Source organism: Perognathus longimembris, chromosome 6 (assembly GCF_023159225.1).
Source record: "Perognathus longimembris pacificus isolate PPM17 chromosome 6, ASM2315922v1, whole genome shotgun sequence".
NCBI classification, from domain to species: Eukaryota; Metazoa; Chordata; class Mammalia; order Rodentia; family Heteromyidae; genus Perognathus; species Perognathus longimembris.
In genome coordinates this window covers 53,772,419-53,794,441 of record NC_063166.1, presented here as the reverse complement: position 1 = coordinate 53,794,441, position 22,023 = coordinate 53,772,419, and the positions used below count along the sequence as shown (strand labels likewise).

The window sequence follows — 22,023 nt, the reverse complement described above, 5'->3', positions numbered from 1 at the left end:
TATTTTAAACTACTGGAGAAATATCATGGTTTCTTTTTCATCTCTAGTCCTCTACCTGGAATACACAAATTCCCTTTATTTAAATTGTTTTTTGGGTGAAAGGAAATACACATAATATAGTTCTAGGAGTTGTGGAGAAACATATAAAGACTGTAAAATAAATACCTTAGTGTTGGTATAAGCAACTCTACTTTAGAACCTAATGTGCTTGTAACAAGTTGTGTAGTTTTTTATCATCTTCAAGTGGCAATGATTCTTTTCTTAAGACAGCAAAATGGAGCAGGTAGGATGGAAAAATGTAGTGTTGTGTGCATTCTTCGACATGAAATTAGTGATTCCTGACTCAGTTTTTTGTCTCTAAAATGCTTCTACTTTGAAAGTCTGTACTGGAGATAGGAGTCATGGGTGCAGACTGCATGCACAGAGCGTGGCACACAACAGACACTCTGTAAGTGGTTCCAAATACAAATGTGACTATCAGTAAAGGGACTTCTATAAGAGCTAAGTCATATATTGCAAAATTAGATGCAAAGTAGGAGAATACATACCAAAGGAGTCCATGGATGGTCTGGTTGTTGAACCCATTATTTACCTAGACCTCCATTCTTTCCTGCTCAGCACCAGGTTGAACTTCTTTTTTTTTTTTTTTTACTGGTTATTTATTCATTTATTTTGAGACAGATGCTAGCTGTATATCCCAGGCTGGCCTTGAACTTGTGATTCTCCTCCCTCAACCTTCCCAGGTCTTGAGTATGAGATTTTGTTGTTGTTGTTGTTGTTGTTGTTTTATAATTTATTTATTAATTAAACAAATTTTTCAACAATGTATTGTATAAAAGGGGTACAGTTACATAGTAGGGCAGTGTGCACATTTCTTATGATATCTTATACCCTGTTTTTCTTTCCCTTCCCTAGGTCAGGTAGACATATATACAATACACAGTGTACCAAAAACATATACAGTAGCCACGTGGCCTATGCCAAAGGAAATTCGCCTAAGTGTTTTAAATGTAATGTCGACAATGGGGTTTGCTTATCCTTGTCTTATAAGAACGAACATACATAGCTTTTGAGCTATTGTGATACACTGAGGTCTATTTTTGACCTTTATATGTTGAGTAATTGTTTGGTTTTAATTACATAATGTAGGGTCGCTGACCCAAACCTGTGGGAAATACCATTTGACAAGAAGTTTTTGGTTTCACAGACCTGATCTCTACTGTCTCCCCCTTCCCCCACCTTAACAGTCATATATCAGGGAGATAATGCCCCTTTGTTTTCTGTGTTCTAGGCTTGTCTCGCTCAACATTATTTGTTCAAGTTCTGACCATTTTCCTGTGAATAACAGTATTTCACCATTTCTAATCACTATGTAGTATTCTATTGTGTATAGGTACCATATTTTTTGGATCCATTCATCTGTGGAGGGGCATCTGGGTTGTTTCCATATTTTGGCTATTGTGAATTGTGCAGCGATAAACATGGAAGTACAGATGTCTTTTTGATATCTTGGGACCATGTTGTTCAGGATAGATGCCTAGGAGTGGTATGGCTGGGTCATAAGGTAGGCCTATGTTGAGCTTTTTGAGGAACCTCCATTCTGTTCTCCAAAGTGGTTGTACTAATTTGCACTTCCACCAGCAATGGAGAAGGGTTCCTCTTTCTCCGCACCCCCTCCAGCATTTGTTGTTGGCTGAGTTCAGAGTATAGGCCATTCTAACTGGAGTGAGGTGGTTTCTCAGGGTTGTTTTTATTTGCATTTCCTTTACTGCCAGAGATGTTGAACATTTCCTCATATATTTCTTTGCCATTTTTATCTTTTCTCTTGTGAAGTCTCTCTTTAGCTCCTTTGCCCATTTCCCAATTGGTTTACTGGGCTTGGAGGGGCTTAGTTTTTTGAGTTCTCTGTAGATGACAGATATCAGGCCTTTGTCTATTGCTGTGCTGGTAAAGATCCTTTGCCATATGGTTGGCTGTCTTTCTAGTTTGGTGGCTATGTCCTTAGCTGTGCAGAAACTTTTTATTTTGTAGTAGTCCCATTTGTTGAGTCTCTCCCCTATCTGTTGTGCCCCTGGGACTATATTCAGGAAGTTCCTTCCTGTGCCTATAAGTTCTAGCGTCTTTCCTACTCTGTCCTTCAGTAGTTTCAAAGATTCAGGTCTGATGTTGAGGTCCTTGATCCATTTTGAGTGGATCTTGATGCATGGTGATAGGCTAGGGTCTACTTTGAGTTTTCTGCATATGGCTGCCCAGTTTTCCCAGCACCAGTAGTTGAAGAGGCTCTGTTTTTTCCATTGTATGTCTTTAGCTCCTTTGTCGAATATCAGCTGACTGTAAGAGTGCAGTTTTATTTCTGGGTCTTCAATTCTATTCCATTGGTCTTCAGGTCTGTTTTTATACCAGTACCAGGCTGTTTTTGTTATGATGCCTCTATAGTAGAGCTTGAAGTCTGATATTGTGATACCTCCTGCACTGCTTTTTTTGCCTAGAATTGCTTTGGCTATTCTAGGTCTTTTGCTGTTCCATATGAATTTATGGGTTGCTTTCTCTATTTCAGTGAAGAATGTAGCTGGGATTTTGATAGGGATTGCATTGAATTTGTATAACAATTTGGGCAATATGGCCATTTTCACTATATTGATTCTGCCTACCCATGAGCATGGGAGGTCTTTCCATCTCCTTGTGTCTTCTTTGATTTCCCTTATTAGATTTGTAGGTACTTTATTCTTTTTTTGGCTACTGTAAATGGTCTTATTTCCATAGTTTCCTTTTCTGCTTGTACATTGCTGGTGTACAGAAAAGCTGCTGACTTTTGTGGGTTGATTTTGTATCCTGCTACTTTGCCAAAATGGTTTATTAGGTGTAGGAGTTTGGGGACTGAGTTTTTTGGGTCCTTCAGATATAAGATCATGTCATCTGCGAATAGGGATAGCTTGATTTCTTCCTTGCCGATGTGGATCCCTTTGATATCTTCCTCTTGCCTTATTGCTATGGCTAGGGATTCCAGCACTATGTTGAAAAGAAGTGGGGAGAATGGGCATCCTTTTCTTGTTCCTGTGTTTAGGGGGAATGATTTTAGTTTCTCCCCATTTAATACGATATTAGCAGTTGGTCTGTTGTATATGGCTTTCATTATTTTGAGGAATGTTCCATCTATTCCTGTTCTCTCCAGAGCTTTTAATAAGTATGGATGTTGTATTTTGTCAAAGGCTTTTTGGGCATCGACTGAGATAACAATGTGATTCTTGATTTTAGTTTTGTTGATGTGGTGAATTACATTGATTGATTTACGGATGTTGAACCATCCTTGTGACTGTGGGATGAAGCCTACTTGGTCATGATGTATAATTTTCTTGATCAGTTTCTGGATCCTGTTAGCTAGTATTTTATTGAGGAGCTTTGCGTCTGTGTTCATTAGTGATATTGGTCTGTAGTTCTCTTTTTTTTGTTGGGTCTTTGCCTGGTTTGGGGATGAGTATAATATTAGCTTCATAGAATGAGTTTGGGATTTCTCCCTCTGTTTCTATTTCGCAGAAGAGTTTGAGGAGTATTGGTATTAGCTCCTCACTAAAGGTTTTATAGAATTCGTTGGTGAATCCATCCAGGCCTGGGCTTTTCTTTGTGGAGAGGCTCTTGATTAACCCCTATATCTCGCTGTAAGTTATTGGTTTATTGAGTTGATTTATTTCTTCTTGATTCAGTTTGGGCAGTTTATACTTCCCTAAGAATTGATCCATTTCTGTAAAATTATTGTTTTTTTAGTGAGTAGAGATTCTGGGAATAGTTCCTTATGATTGTTTGAATATCGTGTGTATTTGTTGTAATTTTTCCGGTGGAGTCCCTGATTTTATGGATATGAGTCTCTTCTCTTCTTTTTTTTGTAAGTCTTGCAAGGGGTCTGTCAATTTTATTTATTTTCTCAAAGAACCAGCTTTTAGTCTTATTTATTTGTTGAATGGTCTATTTTCAATCAGATTTATCTCTTCTTTAATCTTTGTGATCTCTCTCCTCCTAGTCGTTTTAGATTCGATCATTTCTTGTTTCTCCAGTTGTTTTAGTTGCATCGTGAGGTTATTCACCTGCTCTGCTTCCATTCTTTTAATGTGGGTGCTGAGAGCAATGATCTTGCCCCTCATACTGCCTTAGCTGTATCCTATAGGTTTCTTTGTGATGTATTTTCATTGTCGTTGTGGCTTATGAATTCGTTAATTTCATCCTTAATTGGTCTGTGACCCAAGTGTTAGCTAACAGTGAGGGGTTTAGCCTCCAAGAATATGTGTAACCTCTAAGGTAGCCTTTGTTATTGAGGGTTACCTTTATTCCACAGTGGTCAGATATAATACATGGGATGACGTCAATACTTTTGTATTTGCTGAGGTTCTTTATGTAGGCTATGACATGGTCTATTTTGGAGTATGATCCATGGGCTGCTGAGAAGAAGGTGTATTGCGTCTCTGTAGGGTGAAAGACTCTGTACAGATCTATCAGATCCATTTGGGATATGGTGTTACTTAGGTCCTCAGCTCCCTTGCTAATCCTCTGTGTGTTGGATCTGTCTCTTGGAGAGAGTGGGGTATTAAAGCCACCCACTATGACTGTGTTTGGGTCTATCTTGTTCTGTAGTTCTGTGAGAATTTGCTTGACATATGTAGGGTCTCTTTTGTTCGGTGAGTATAAATTTATCACCGTGATGTCTTGATTCTGGATTTTTCCTTGTATTAAAATGTAGTGTCCTTCTTTGTCTTTTTGAGTTGATTTTAATGAGAAATCCAGCTAGTCTTAGATCAGGATGGCTACTCCTGCCGTTTTGGTAGGTGCGTTTGCTTGGAAGATCTTGCTCCATCCTTTCATTCGGAGCCTGTTTTTATCCCTTGCTGTAAGATAGGTCTCTTGAAGACAACATATGGCAACTGTTTGTTTGCGGACCCACTCTGTCAATCTGCTCCTCTTTATCGGAGAGTTTATATTAAAAGAGATCAAGGATAAGAGTGTTTTTTCCCCTTCCATTTTCCTGTTAGGTTGTTTTTCCTCTCTTTTTTTTTTTTTCTTGTCTTTAATGAGCTGCTCTTTCTGTTGGGCTCTGGCTATTGTAGTTTCTTTCTGTTTCTGTCTGTGTGTCCTGTACGATTTCTGTTGGATGGGGTTCCCCTCTTAGAATTCGCTGTAAGGCTGGTTTTTTATTCTCATACTCCTTTAGATCCTCTTTGATATGGAAAGATCTGGTTTTTCCCTCAAATGTGAATTCTAATTTTGCTGGATATCTAATTCTGGGTTGGCAGTTGTTGGCCTGTAGGACTCGGATTGTGTTTTTCCATGCTCTTCGTAGGTTTGTGTGGAGAGGTCTGCTGTAATTAGGATCTTTTTCCCATTGTAATAAATCTCTTTCTTCACTTTGGCTGCATTCAAAATTTGCTCTTTATTCTTGAGATCTGAAGTCTTGATTATTATGTGCCTGGGTGAGGATTTTCTAGGGTCTGGTCTGCCAGGCATCCTATAGGCTTCGGTTACCTGGGTGAGGTCCCTTGTGAGGTTGGGGAAGTTTTCTGCAATAACTCTATTGAAAATATGTTGAAACCCTCTGCTCAGGTATTTGGCTCCTTCTTCTATTCCAATTATGCGCAGATTATATCTCTTGTCTTTTTCCACTAGCTCCTGGATTAGTCTGACCTGGAGTTTTACCGTTTCTTGGAGTGTGGTAATTTTCTGGTCCTTATCGGCTGCATCGTCATCCAGAAGAGAGATTCTGGCTTCCATATGGTCAATTCTTTGTGCTGTGGATTCAAGTGTGGAGTTTATGGATGTCAGGGAGCTATTTATGGTTGCCAGATCAACTCTGATTGTGGAAATTTCTTCCCTTAAAGAGTTGTATTTTAAATTTATTTTTTCATGCATTTCGCTTCTCAGGATGTTAAGGTCTTCTTTAATGGAGGTTTGCATTGTATCCATTTTTGCTTCCATTTCTTTTTTGACTTCCTGAAGGTCCTTTGAGACTTCCATTCTAAACTCCTAGAATTGTTTTCTGAGTTCGTTCCTGAGGCTTTCCATCATTGCTGCTATCATAGCCTCAGTTGTCTTTTTATTCTCCATTTCCTCTTCAGTCGTACTGCTTTTTGGAGCTGGCGAGTTGCCTTGCCCTTTGATGAAATTTGTTATATTTCTTTGTGATTTGCGCATCTGGAGATCTGTAGGTGGCATCCTTGGCTTGGCTTTGTGCTGGTTCCCGCTGGTCCGTCTGTGGAGACTTGTTTGTGTCCTGGCTCTGGGTTTGAGTTTGGCTGTTGAACCTTACTGCCCAATGGATGAGCGTGACCATCTCAGTTGTTGCCGGGGTCACCCTCACTGCACTTGAGGGTGGGTAGGTTCTGTGTCTTTCTCTGCAGGACTGTGTCCTGCTGCTGTGTTGTGCTGACCCTAGCGTGCCCCTGGTGGGGGTTTGCGGGTCGCTGATTCAGCGTAGAGTGGAAGCTTTTCTCTTCTTTGATTCTTTTATCCACTCAGTACTGTGGTCAGAGGAGCTCACCTCTCAGATTGAGATTTGCCCCTGAGAGGTGGCTCGCCCACCTGTGTGGATTGCTCCTGTTGGAGCAGGTGTTACTATTGAGGGGCGGCCCGCCCACCTGTGCAGAGTGTGTCTATCAGAGTGGGCACTGACTCTGGGGGGCCCTGCCCACCTGTGAGGAGTGTGCCTATCAGAGCGGGTGTTGTACTTTGCCCGCTTGTGCGCTCCCACGGAGGGTTGGGCAGGAGATCCTCCTGCTGGAGGGCTAGCACACTGGCCCACACAGGCCCTCCAGAGCAGGGGGGGGCACGTGCGTGTGCACTCTAGTGCTTCCTTTGCGGACGTGCTGCCCCGAGTTGTTGGAGGGTGCTTGTGCCCTCTCATGAGTTTGCTGTGGGGGGCAGTATGCGTGGACCCCAGCAGGTTCAAGTGTCTGGGTGCGGGTTGGTGCCCACAGACTCTCTGTGCCTCCACTGTGAGAAGGGCATGTGCTCGGGCCCAGGTGTCCCTTCTGGGCTGGTATTGCACACCAGCAAGCCTGTGACTGTTGTTCAAAAAGTCCGCGAGTAGCAGGCACCTCAGGTGGGGCTTCCAATGCCTACCAGTCCCCGGGCCCCTGCTGGGAAGGGGGCGGGGCCAGTGCGGCCAGGTTCAGGCTCCTCCGCTGGGGCTTTGGGGGATGCCTCTGCTAGCTCCTGTGTCCTCCCAGAGGCTGTAGGGTCCTCGAGCCACCAGATATGGGGCTCCTTTGTTCCCTCCGGGTAGGAAGGGGGAGGGAGGGAGCTCTAGCTTCTTTGTAGGGTTTGGGTCTCTGCTAGAGTTGGTCTCCCATTGGGGGGAGGGGTAATGGGGAACTTACTGGTCCTGGATTGTGTGTGTGTCCCACGCTGCTGTGGGCTTTTCGGGGCTGGGGTGCTGGGGTGTGGCAATTGGTCATTTGGTGGTGGCGGTTCCGGCTCTCTCCATCTGCACCGCCCACCACCCGGTTCCCCTGCTGTTTACATCTGTTCCCAGCCATTCGGTCCCACACCTCCGGTCTCTCGCCGCCATCTGTCTGGGTCGGTCTGTGCTCCGTCTGGGGCCCATAGAGCTCCTGCTGTCTGGACTCTGCACTCCTGGCATGACTTTTCAGCTGTTGCTTCTTCGGTTGCTGAAGGTCTGTGGCCCCGTTTGCCGGCACTGGGTCCCCTTTCCCAGCCTGGCCCTGTTCGGGCCAGGGTCAGCGGGGGGGGGGGGGGTAGGGGAGAGAGGGGGGTACACCGGAGATTTTCCGGCTCCATGCAGGTTATAGGCTCTTCTTTTTTTGCTCTTTTTCATTTCCTGTGTTTCTCTGTTGCTTCTGGTTGTTGGGTTTGCTGGATTCTTGATGGGGTGTTGGGTGCTGGAGTTCCCAGCTCACTATTCGGTTGATTTGGGGTGCCTCCCTCTTGTGATGGTGCCATCTTCCCTCCCAGGTTGAACTTCTTGACAAAAGTCAAGTGATGTATTTCTTAATTGCTAATCAAACAATGCAACAATACTTACAAAACTATATGCCATAATCCAACTGTACAACTCATGGGGGCGGAGGGAAATGGGATAGGGGAAGGAGGGAGAAAAATGAGGAAGGAGGTAACAAGTTTGATCAGAAATGTACTCACCGCCTTATGTATGAAACTGTAACCCCTCTGTACATCACTTTGACAATAAATAAATTGATTTTAAAAAGATGACTTATTTCCAATGATACCTTGTGTATGTAGCACAAGGTTGAGTGGTAAGGGAAGTCAACAAGCCTAACATAGGGTCTTAGAGAAATGGAAGGGTCTCCTTACTTCTTTAGAAAGCACCAGTGGTTGGTCAACAAACTTTAGGCTTCCCCACAACAGCCACTTCTCACTTGTCACCTATGCTATCCTATCCTTCCTATGTTATTCATTCAGTTCTGAACAAGTCTATTGAAACCCCCAAAATCTTGCTTTGGACATTAGCCAACAAACATGGCTTATGCCAAAATAACTATCTAGTCTACATTTGAACTCCAATATATCTAACATTAAACTTCTGTCTATACAAAGGATGCATATTTCCCCTATGTTTGTGGAAGCTAAATTTTAACCTATAAACTTACAAGTAAATACAAGTTGGGTGGCATGCAAATGTATATAAATGTATGGCCTGAAATATGGTAGATTCAAGTGAGAACTCAATTAGTGTAATTCCTTGAAAGGCAAAGACAAAGTTCAGCAAAATGAAACACAAGGAAGTAGATACTCGAGAGAGGTGGGGTGGGGTCCAGAGGAAAGAAGTGGACAAATGATGAGAAGAAAAGAGGGAGAATGCAGTCAAAAAACCAATGTATAGCCCACAAAATTAAGAAGAGTGATGGAAGGGGTAGGTGGGAGAGGGATAGGTAAGAATGTTGAAAGGGCTGACATTGATCAAGATATATTGTACTCATAAACTGCTCTGTGAAATGGTGACCCCTTTGTCAACTACTTAAAATAATTTAAGTAATAACTTTTTTAAAAGACTTCTGTCTCCAAAGACTTTAGCTGGCTGGTATCATGGGAGACTGAAGAGTGAAGATGACCACATGTGAATGGACCGAGTTGCTTGCTATTTTGTTGGTTGACTCTGTCTTCTCCACAGTATCTCTGTGAATCCAGGGCCTTGAAACTCCAGGACTGGGGTCTAGCTATGGTATTCAGAATTCAAGCACAGTGAAACAGTCACAGAATCAATAATCGGAGGAAGAGGGGCCCAAAGGGAAAGAAAGGAGAAGGGGGAAAATATCTCCACCTGAAAATTAGTCTGCAATCTAAAATTAAGTCCAACATATCTGTTAAAAAAAAAAAAGGCATATCCAACAAAATTTAAAATCAGGATAGAAATTCATTCCAGATGAAATTGGTTGTGGGGACAGTTGTGGGAAAGATTTTAACTATGTGTAGTTAGCTCTGAGTGATAAATGCAAGGATAAACTATTGATTTACAAAGAAAAATAAATAAATAATGGGAGAAAAATAAGCAAAAATAAAAATATGGGCCAGGCATGAATGTCTCATGCCTGTAATCCTAGCTACTCAGAAAACTGAGATCTGAGGATCGTGGTGTGAAGCCAGCAAGAGCAAAAAAGTCTGTGAGACTCTTATCTCCAATTAATCACAGAAAAAGCCTGAAGTGGCACTGTGGCTCAAGTGGAAGAGTGCTAGCCTTGAGCAAAAGGAGCTCAGGGACAGCACCCTGGCCCAGAGTTCAAGCTCCAGGATAGGCAGAAAATAAATTATGAAACAAGAACTAATTAATTTGAAAAACATAATAAGTGAAATATGAAATAAAATCTCAACAAATTGGATAAAATCTAACCTGGGTATAGTTGGAGAGATAATTGTTGAACTGAAGATAAAAGAGACTCTATCTAAAACCTATAGCAGGGCTGGCCTAGTGGCAAGACTGCTTGCCTTGTATACATGAAGCCCTTGGTTTGATTCCCCAGCACCACATATATAGAAAACAGCCAGAAGTGGCGCTATGGCTCAAGTGGCAGAGTGCTAGCCTTGAGCAAAAAGAAGCCAGGGACAGTGCTCAGGCCCTGAGTCCAAGCTCTAGGACTGGCCAAAAATAAATAAATAAATAAATAAATAAATAAATAAATAAATAAATAAATAAATAAATGAAACCTATAGCAAACATTATTCTTAGTGGGGAAACTTTACAAAACTTTGCAAAGATATCAAAGCATTCTTGAGTTGCAGAGAGACATGCTAAGTTCACAAATAAAGAAGAACAATATAAAGATGTCAAGTTAGTCTATTAATTCAATGTGCTTTCAATCAAAATGTCAATAGCATTTTTTTTTTTTTTTTGCCAGTCCTGGGCCTTGGACTCAGCGCCTGAGCACTGTCCCTGGCTTCTTCCTGCTCAAGGCTAGCACTCTGCCGCTTGAGCCACAGCACCGCTTCTGGCCGTTTTCTGTATATGTGGTGCTGGGGAATCGAACCTAGGGCCTCGTGTATCCGAGGCAGGCACTCTTGCCACTAGGCCATATCCCCAGCCCTCAATAGCATTTTTGGAACTAGACAAAATCATTCTAAAATTGATATGCAAAGAAAAGGGAGCAAAGAGTAGACAACGAGATAGGAGGGAAGAGGAGAAAAAGTAGGAAGGGAATGAAAGATAAAGAAGAAAAAGAAAGGCCAGGCACCACTGGCCCATGCTCAGAAGGTTGAGATAAGAGGATATGGGTTCCACTTGCAGAAAAATCCCTGAGATTCTTATTCTAATTAACAAAAAAGCCAATAATGGATGTGTGGCTCAAGTGATAAAGTGACAGCCTTAGCAAAAAAGCAAAGCAAGAACATGAAACCCTGAGTTCAAGCCCCAGTACCTGCACATAAAAAAGAAGGAGGAAGAAGAGGAGGAGGAGGAGGAGGAGGAGGAGGAGGAGGAGGAGGAGGAGGAGGAGGAGGAGGAGGAGGAGGTCAACAACAGAACAACAATAAGAAAGGGAAGCTTCATCTGCCAGATATCAAAACATTATAAAGCCATAATAATTCTAAGTGCATAGTATGAAAACCAGGAGTAACAAAAAGATCAAAAACTAAAACAATAATTCCAGAAACAAAAGGAAGACAGACAGGTGTGCACTACTATGCTAAGCCATTTGTTGGGATAGAGTCTCTCAAAATTCTTTTTGTCTGAGCATACCTTAAATCGCAATCCTCCTACCCTATTTCCCAGTACCTTGGATTGCAGACTTGACCCGCCATGTCTAGCTTTTTTTTCCTTCTTTTTTTTTTTTGCCAGTCCTGGGGCTTGAACTTGCCTGGGTTCTATCTCTCAGCTTCTTTAACTCAAAGCTATCCCTCTACCATTTGAACAACACTTGTAGATTTTTCTGTTTATGTGGTACTGAGGAATCAAACCCAGGGCTTCATGCATGCTAGGTAAGCACTCTACCACTAAGCCACATTCCCAGCCCCTTAGAATGAAATATAGGTGGGAAAAACATCTTTATGATTCTGACATGGAGATTGATTTCTTTTATTTTATTATTAAGAGGTTGTACAAAGAGGTTAGAATTCTATAAGTCAGGCTACAATGAAAAATGCACCTTGACCAATATCACCCCTTCCGTCATTCTTCCCCATTCTTCCCCATCCCATTAAACACTAAAGAAAAAGATGAATGTACCTGATGCATGATAATTAAATACTTTCATTCAGCAAAAGCCATAGAAAACAAAGTTGGAAGACTAGCCCCAGAGTGGAAAATATGCACAGCAAATTTTGTGGAAAGCCAGCATTTAGTATTCAAATTTATAAAGAACAAGCAAAATAATAAAATAAACAGGTAAACACCTCAATAGGAAAAGAAACTAGGCCAGTGTTGGAAGCAATTGACAGAAGAGAAACCCTGAGCAAAGAAGGGTAACGAAGAGGGGAATAGAAGTAGATTGGGTGGCAGCTACCAAAATACAGTTCATAGGAAGTACAGGTTCTGATGTACAAGAGCAAGGATGGTGATTATAGTGCATCATCTTTCATGACATATTTTATAACTGGAAAAGGTGGAGATGAGGCTCAAGTGGGAGAGCACCTGCCTGAGTTCAAATCTCAGTACCACTTAAAAAAGAAAGAAGAAAAAGAAGAGAAGGAGGAGGAAGAAGAAAACTGAAAAAGAGGAATTCAAGTTTCCCAAACATGAAGAAATTATCAGTATTTAAGGAGCAGGAAATGCTGACTATCCTTATTAGATCAATATTTATTGTATACCACTGTTTGTATATATTGAATGATCACACTGTAAACCATAACTATATACACTTATTATGTCATGTAAAAATAACATATTAAAAACATAATATATGTGCATATATATATATATAACATGTGTACTTTATATTTATGGTATTTAGGTGACTATGTATATGTTTATATTACATATTAACATATGAATATATAATGGAAAATATTCAAGTAGATAAAAGCAGAAATAAAGCTTACCTACAGACTGGCTAATATATAGGAAAAACTACCAAGTGTCTATGTATTTCATAATGCAACCTACATATGTAGGAGCTTGCCTACCCTTTCCTCAGCATCTTATATAGCAGTTCCTAAAGAAATGGAAGCCATGAGAGTTTCAGCCCCATCAAGTTAAACCATAAGGAAACACCTTCTCTAAAATATCCAAAGTGCACTGCAAAACCCTAGACAAGTAGCTAGTTATTCTCAGCCCTTGAACGTTCAACATATCAACCTCACCGTAACTCCAGGGTTTATCTATACACAATATACAAATTTCATTCCTGATTCTGAACCCAAGAGTCAAATAGCTTTATAGAGGTAGGATTTACTTTTCTTCCTGCAGAGAAAAAAAGGTGTGTGTGCATAGATAGATAGATAGATAGATAGATAGATAGATAGACAGACAATAGAGATAAAGAGATGTAGATGTATTTATAACTAATATTTAAAGTACTTGTAATGTAAACTTATAATATGCTGTTATAATGTATGTACATAATAATTATTGCATTTATATATTATAATTATGGTATAATTTATACATTATAATTTAGATAATGTATATGCATTATAACGTTACTTTCTTTATATGACATATGGCACTGGTTAGATGTTATAATTTATATTCATATTCATATTATAATAGAAATATTTAAATGTTCTATACAAATATGTAATTCATAATTTAATAAACATGTAACAGTTTAAAGGGTTTTTCCTTCTTTTATTTCATTTCTTTTTTTAAGATCTGGGATATTAGTGTTTTCTGCCTCAAGAAAAAGCCTTGCTCACATTCGGGTGTTGGAAAAATCATATAATACCTAGGATTCTTTTTTTTTGGCCAGTCCTGGGGCTTGGACTCAGGGCCTGAGCACTGTCCCTGGCTTCTTCTTGCTCAAGGCTAGCACTCTGCCACTTGAGCCACAGCGCCACTTCTGGCCATTTTCTGTATATGTGGTGCTGGGGCCTCATGTATACGAGGCAAGCACTCTTGCCACTAGGCCATATCCCATGCCCGCTAGGATTCTTAATCTGCTCAGTCTCTGTTTCTGTAGAACCCTTGAAGTCAAACTGCCAAACTTCACCAGTATATTAATTTTTTTTTCTGGGTAAAAGTGAAGACTTGGATCTTTCAATAGCTCTTCACAGGAGGCTAAAATGCAATGAAGAGACATAGCCATGACCCCATTTTTTAAATTTTATTTATTTATTTATTGCCAAAGTGATGTACAGAGGGGTTACAGTTTGTATGTAATGCAATGCATACATTTTTTTTTATCAAACTTGTTCCCTCCTCCCTCACTCTACCCCAGCTCCCTCCCCTCCAAGTTGTACAGTTGGTTTACAGCATATTGTCTTGTAAATATTGTTGTTGCATTAGTTCACCTTTTACCCTTTGACTCTCCACTTTGATGTTCCCCTTCCCTTCCCTTCCCTAGTTCCAATAAACGTATATACAATATCCAGAGTACCAAAATCAGTTATAGTGACATCAGGGGTAAAACTATAGGGAAGAAACAAAAGAAAAAGGCATAATTTCACATGGTATGTGGAAAATAACAACAACAATGGTAAACCACTTATTTCCACAACTTGGAGTTCATTGCACTTATGTGCTCATGTGTATTAGCTACTGAGCTATTTTGTCTTCTGCTAGGACTATCCTAGACATGTGCTAATTATTACCAATGAGGGAAAGCATAGAGTCTATGTTTCTTTGGGTCTGGCTCATTTCACTTAGTATGATTTTTTTCCATTTCCTTACAAATAAGGCAGTGTCATTCTTTCTGATAGAAGCATGGAATTCCATTATGTATATATACCACATTTCCTTGATCTATTCATCTACTGAAGGACATCTAGGTTGGTTCCATATTTTAGTGATAGTAAATTGTGCTGTGATGAACATAATTGTGCTGGTAGCTTTAGTGTGGTCTTGCTTGTAATCCTTTGGGTAAATGCCCAAAAGCAGGGCCATGACTCCATTTTTGAAAGGCAGTATTATACCCCTGTGTGTTGAAATGTTCATGAAAATAACACAAGTCCACAATTCCAGTAATTAAGAAACAAAAGAGAAGAGTCAGCCAGCCCTCATGACTTCTGCCTGTATTGTCAGCTACTTGGGAAGCAGATCTGATATGTACAGTTCAAGCCCAGCCCCAGCAAAAAGTTAACAACAGCTGGAAATGGTGTCATCCCTCCTACATGGGAAGCGTAAATAGGAGGATCACAGTCTGGGCAACAACTCCAGACACTAGTCCAAAACTAACTAAAGCAAAAAGAGGCTAAGGGAATGTCTTAAGTGGTGTAGTGCCTTCTTAGCAAGGGCAAGACCCATAGTACCATCAAAATAACCAAGAAAGAAAAAGAGAGAGAGGGAGGGAGGGAGAGAGGGAGGGGGGAGGGAGAGAGAGAGAGAGAGAGAGAGAGAAAGAAAAGAAAAGAAAGAAAGAAAGAAAGAAAGAAAGAAAGAAAGAAAGAAAGAAAGAAAGAAAGTCAGAGCCCATCTAACTAGTATATATCTATTTTATATTGTTTCATTTCTTGAAGGAAATGTGTGTTTTTTGCAGGAAGATACTTCAAATTTTAAAGTGAAGATCAAATATTAAGGTTGAAGATGTTCTTAGAAACTATTTTATGAAAGCAAGAGACCAGGGTCAAGAAGGCCACGGGTATGAAGTGGGAGGATGAAAGGGGACATTGGGATATACAGGCAGGAAATGAGGTGGGCCACAGGCTGGATCAGCCCCAGTCGGGCCACTGAAAAGAAGCAAATCGTCTCCAGCTGGTAGAACTTAAGAAATCGCCTCTAAATCCTTTTTAACAATATATCTTGCTTGTCTTTTATTTTTCCCCCAGCCATGGAACACGATGCGCAGGAGAAGTTTCAGCTGCAGCCAACAACAATATCTGTGGAGTTGGGGTAGCATACAACTCCAAGGTGGCAGGTAAGGTGGTCCTGTCTGTGATGGGCAGTCAGCCCTACCAGGTGTCCCACTCTGATCTCCAACCTGGTGGGACCTGGCAGGAAAAAAAAAAAAAAAACACCAAAACAGGTGAGACCCAGTCCACAGATGGAACAAGATTGAGAATGCTTTTGTAAATCACAATGTGCACAGACATATTAAGATATTTTTGTTTTAAGTTTAAGCATGAGCTACGATAAAGTTCATGACTGGATCCCAACACCCTCACAATGCTCCCAGCTACTGCCCATAAACCCAAGAAAAAGCACAAACTTAAAAAAAAAAAAGCACAAATACATTGGCCAACGCCCTCAGCCTCCCATTTTCTGTGATTATAAGCATATACCACCACACCCAGATGTCAATAACACTTTATGGAGACTCAAATGTAGACTAGAGGATCAAACAAGTAATGTACGAAGTCATCAGAGCATTTAAAGTATTTCATACAGTGAATTCCATTCATCTTTAAGATATATATTCTATTTAGTTTTTTTTGTTTGTTTCATTGTGGATTTTTTAATGCTTCTGCCCATTTTATTGTCTGTTCATTTGACATATATTACTTAACTTCCCTGTAAATGACAGGTATCTCTTTGCCATACACCATTTGCTCTTTATTGGAGCAAATGACCCCCGCCCCCATCATGAGCTGCATGGTTCCAGCTTTCCCAGTGACTTCTCACCTTTATAATCTTTTAAACAAAAATTTTATTGTCAATGTGAAGTACAGAGGAGTGACAGTTACATATGTTAGGTAGTGAATACATTTCTTGTCTAACTTGTTATCCCCTCCCTCATTTTTTCCCACCTACCCTCCTCCCCAACCCGCCCACAGTTGTTAGTTTACAACATATTGTCTTGTAAATATTGCTGTTGCATTGGTTTGGCTTAGACCCTTTGTGTCTCCATTTTAATGTTCCCCTTCCCTTCCCTAATTCAGACAGACATATATAAAATACCCAGGGTACTAAAATCAAATACAGCGACAACAGGGACTAAACCATAGGGAAGATAAACAAAAGAAAAAAGAAATAATTTCACATAGTACATCAGTACATCAGTGATAAACCACTTGTTTCCATATTTTGGAGATCATTTCTCTTAGCATCATCTTATGTGATAATATGTACTTAGCTATTGAGCTATTGCGATCATCTGCTAGAACTATCCTAGACATATACTAATCATTACCAATAAGGGAGACCATAGAGTTTATGTTTCTTTGGGTATGGCTCATTTCACTTAGTATGATTTTTTTATATAAGTCTTTCCATTTTCTTATGAATGAGGCAATGTCATTCTTTCTGATAGAAGCATAGAATTCCATTATGTGTATATACCACAATTTCTTGATCCATTCATCTACTGAAGGGCACCTGGGTTGGTTCCATGTTTTAGCTACGGTAAATAATACTGTTATGAGCATGGTTGTACTGGCAACTTTAGTATGACCTTGTTTGTGATCCTTTGGATAAATGCCCAGAAGTGGTGTTGCTGGGTCATAGGGGAGCTCTATGTTTAGCCTTTTGAAGACCCTCCACACTGCTTTCCAGAACGGTTGAACAAATTTACACTTCCAGCAACAGTGTAGTAGTGTTCATTGGGGAATTTTGCCAGCACTGGGGCTTGAACTCAGCACCTTGTGCTGTCCCTTAGCCTGTTTGCTTAAAGCTAGAACTCTATCACTTGAGTCATAGCTCTGCCCCTGGCTTCTAAGTAGTTCATGGGAGATCAGAAGCTCATGGAATTTCCTTGCCAGACTGTCTTTGAACCATGATACTCAGGGCTTAGCCTTATGAGTAGCTAGGGTTATGGGCATAAGCCACTAGCTCCCAGCCACCTTTTTATGACATTATGTTGAGTGGGATATTTAACAATTTCCTCTTTACAGGGACTAAAATCTTATAAATGGAAGTGGCAAATCACTGGATATTTACAATCCAGCACTTTCACCCAGGAAGACACAGACAGACAGACAGACAGAAATAGAGTGAGACAGAGTCCAAGATTACTAAATTTTCATCAAGATGTCCAAGAATACAGTGGCTCATGCCAAGTTTTGCATCAAATTAATTCTTGATGTATTCAAGCTGAATCACATAGCCTTGTTTTTCTTCCTTCCTTTTTCTTGTACAACTATCTTAATGTTATTTTTCCATAAACTGGCTTTGTACTGACCTTGCATTTCCAGGGGCTTAAATAGAGCAAGCCTCTATCTCCCCACACTTAATCCTTTCAACACCATCTCCTGGAAGATTTACCTGATGAGGGTGAGCGATTTCACAAAGAATGCATCTGGAGGTTTCTGAAACATACATAGAGGAAGCTTGGCCCCAGATGTCAGCTCTTTAACTTTGTGTGCAACCAACGTGTCAGGAGCAGTGATGAGCTCGGGGGAAAGGATTTCATTCCGTTCATATTTTATGAGCCAGGCTCACACCTCGGGTAGTACCTGACATCAGGCAGATTCTCTAGTCACAAGGGAAAACTGGAGATAATTGAAAATTTCAAACCAGAATTTCTCATTTTCAATGATGGTCTTCAACAATTTCGAAGGCTCTGCATGCCCTAAGTAACTGGCTTTTTTGAACAAAAAGATTTGCAAAATAACAGCCTGCAGCTCTTAAAAGAGGTGCTGGTCATGGTTTCTAAGAAGTGAATGAGGGTTCCTTTCCCAGTTCCCTCATCTCTGTCTCTCTGTTTCTTTGTCTCTGTCTCCTGTCTCTCTCTCCCTTTCTCTCTCTCTCTCTCTCTCTCTCTCTCTCTCTCTCTCTCTCTTTCTCTCCTTTTATTATTTGCATTATTTAAACATCTGAGCTGTTCACAATTGTACCTAATGTTCCTGCTGTCTTACTTTGGATTCCCTAGACACAAAACCCAAGAAAAGGATTTGAGTGCAAGCAGTTTTTTGGACCCCAGAGTAATGAACTGGGTATAAGATACCTAGGGAAAGGAAGCAACAGAAGGTAGATTGATATGCTGATCAGTCTCAAGGACCACCCAGGCTCAGCCCTCTAGGTGGCTCTCAGAATGGACCCCTCACACCAGGTGAGGAGGCTGGGGAGTTGATTCACCAGTGCCTGTGACTCACTGGCTATGAATACTCTCACTAGATCAGCTCACTAGGGCTGAGCAGAACTCAGCTAGATAGAGAAAGCCCCCCAATCAGAGACCCAGATGGCTGGAGGTGCCTCTGCCTCCCCTGCCAAAAGCAGTTTAATGCTTTTGACTCACTGGGGTAGATAGATCAGCAACCTGCCACAGGGGGGTTGAGCAAACAGGCTTCTTTTCCACTCCTTTAGCCCAGCCTTGCTCCTTGTAGCCAGCCAGTCCCATCCTAATGGTTCTAGCACTAGGTAAGCTAGTTCCACCCTGCACCCTTCAGGGCATCCAGCATCCTCTGAACTCCCAGAAGATGAAAACGAATTCTAGTTGAGGAAACACTAGTTATTCAAAACTTGTAAACAAGGGCAGAGTTTCAGCTTCCTGGACCTTACAAATTGAGGACCTGGATATTTTACTCACTCAGTCTGACAATTGTGAAAGTTACCTGGTGTTTTATTACTTGCTAAAAATGATTCAAATTCTTCCAGAAAAATCTTCCTTCTCATGGCTTTCTGATCCAGAAAGGGCTACATTGCCCTCTAGTGGCGAATACAGTCATTGCTGGTCCCTGTCTCAGGATGTTTATTTTACGATTTTATGGTTCTGGCTGTGCTGTGGAAATCTTTCTCTGCTCTAAAAATGGAGAAGCCTAAAGTTTCAGTGTTGACTCCTGGTGCAGGGATTTAATTTTTTAAAGGAGTGGAAATTACTCTGAAGGAAGCAAAGGGAAAATGTGCATGGACATCTTTGCAAGAGCTTGTTACCCACTGAGTTTTTTTGGTTCATAAACTTGGCTCATTTTTCTTGTTGTTGATTTTCAGGCTTTCTTGGTGTGTTGTACATACAGCCCCAGATTCATTTCAGTCTGTGCAACTATCTTCTCCATAACTTTCATATGCAGTCACCAGTCCATCTGCTGTCCACCTTATAGGTGGTGCTGAGGACCTAGTTCAATTTTCCTCCATCCAGGGAGTCTGTGCTCCTCAGCCTCTCTGCAGTAATCCATCCTGTCTCTGTGATATGGGTATACTTGGCTAAACCCAACTCAGACTAGAAATCTCCTAGCAAATACATAAGAAAGCATAGCCACTATTCTCTTGGACCCTCATATCTGCTCTTCCCTCTGCCCAGAACCCTTCTTTTTATGTTTCATGGCCACCTCCTTTTCTTCCTTTAGTTCTCAAGAGCCTCTTGCTTCCTCTAACATTAATTACCTCTCTGGCCATTTTACTCATCAAGACTTGGTAAGGAAAAAAAGTCCCTACAGTTTTCCTTCCAAGCACTCACTGCTGTTGGATGATGATGATGATGATGATTATTATTATTATTATTATTAATTGTCGTTATTATTTCAAAACAGGATTTTTATGCATTTGGAAGCTACACTGTTGGTCTTTGTCAAAATATCTTGCAATTGACTATGCAGCAATGAATCACTTTCACAGATTACCATTATTTTTATTAGCCAATAAATCTTTTTTTTCAAATTTTTATTATCAAACTGATGTACAGAGAGGTTACAGTTTCATACGTTAGGTATTGGATACATTTCTTGTACTGTTTGTTACCTCATCCCTCATTCCCCCCACCCTCCTCCCCTTTTCCCTTTCCCCCCATGAGGTGTTCAGTTCACTTACACCAAGCAGTTTTGCAAGTATTGCTTTTGTAGTTGTTTGTCTTTTTTTACCCTGTGTCTCTCGATTTTGATATTCCCTTTCAATTTCCTAGTTCTAATACCAGTATAGACGGTTTCCAATATATTCAGGTAAGATTACAGAGATAGTGTAGATACAACCACAGGAAGGTGATACAAGAACATCATCAATAGTAGAAGCTACAGATACACATGGCACGTTGAAAGTAGTTACAACTGTGACATAACAATCGTTTCCATAACATGGAGTTCATTTCACTTAGCATCATCTTATGTGATCATAAGGGTATAGCTATTGGGCTCTTGTGTTCCTCTGCTGTGACTTGCCTAAACCTGTACTAATTATTCCCAATAAAGGACACCATAGAGTCCATGTTTCTTTGGGTCTGGCTCACTTCACTTAGTATAATTTTTTCCAAGTCCTTCCATTTCCTTACAAATGGGGCAATGTCATTCTTTCTGATAGAGGCATAAAATTCCATTGTGTATATGTACCACATTTTCCTGATCCATTCGTCTTCTGAGGGGCATCTGGGTTGGTTCCAGATTCTAGCTATGACAAATTGTGCTGCGATGAACATTGTTGTTTTGGTGGCTTTACTGTGATTCTGTTTGTGGTTTTTTGGATAAATACCCAAAAGTGGGGTTGCTGGGTCATAGGGGAGTTCTATATTTAGCCTTCTGAGTAATCTCCATACTGCTTGCCAGAGTGGCTGAACCAGTTTACATTCCCACCAACAATGAAGTAGGGTTCCCATTTGGCCACATCCCCTCCAACAATTGTTGTTAGTTTTCTTGATATATGACATTCTTACTGGGGTGAGATGGAATCTCAGTGTTGTTTTGATTTGCATTTCTTTTATGGCCAGTGATGTAGAGCACTTTTTCATATGTCTCTTTAGCCAATAAATCTTATAACACCTCAGTGACTTTACACCTATTTCATCTGAGTTTTTAAATAGGCCAATAAAAAATCACCATAAGCACAATGATTAATGAGTTTTCAGACCCTAAAACCTTAGCCTTCAAAGATAATATTTGTAAGTGCATAAAGTGACTCTGACTTAACTGGGCAGATGTCAGATACAATCACACCCTTGGTAACAGGGGCAAAACAGAGACAATTCAGCACCAATCCACTAGGCCATGCCAATCCCAGGCCACTAACTAGGAGGGCCAGCTGCAGTGCCAGCTGAGCAGGTAGATAGGTAAGGACTCTAAATAAATGGAAGAGAGGGCGTACCACCCATCTGTGGTAATCAGCTTTGCCTGATGTGATCATCTTCACCCATGGAGTCCCACCACCAAGGAAAATGTCCAACAGATGTGAAGAAACATACTTCTCGCTCCTCTGACCTCTCTCTACCCACCTACCCCCAACATATTTGCCTGGTCCCTATAGCTCCTAAGAATCCAGAGTCAGGGGAGAGGCTCTCTCTAAATGCTCTCTGGTCACATAGGGTCTCTGTCTTGCTTCTTAATGGTACTATTGCTTGCAAGGCTAGTACTGTATCTCATTTAATTAATATATGCCTCATTCCTCCTAAAGTAAACACAATTAAAAGAGATGTCAGGCACCTGGCTGTAGAATATGAATGAACATGGCTTGCAGTCTGTGGTTCCTGCCCCCGACCCTTGGGGAATAAATTCTTTTGTCAGTAGTACTGAAGGCATGAGCAAGATCTTAAAAGAAGTAACAGATCATCTAGGTATCCCTTCTGATCCTTGGATTCCAAACTGTTTCTTGGATCATCGAAGGTTGCCATCTATTCTAACCATACCCAG

General features: G+C 40.8%; 1 protein-coding gene across 2 annotated transcripts in view; it reads left to right on the top strand.

Annotated features, from left to right (window-relative positions):
- The window catches only part of Pcsk2 (proprotein convertase subtilisin/kexin type 2), a 263,957-nt gene that overhangs the window by 215,939 nt on the left and 25,995 nt on the right, over window positions 1–22,023 (top strand). For both annotated transcript variants that reach the window (XM_048347415.1, XM_048347416.1), the window contains one exon: window positions 15,370–15,458. In XM_048347415.1, the coding sequence (XP_048203372.1) occupies window positions 15,370–15,458 (89 nt within the window). The remainder of the gene's footprint in view (window positions 1–15,369; window positions 15,459–22,023) is intronic.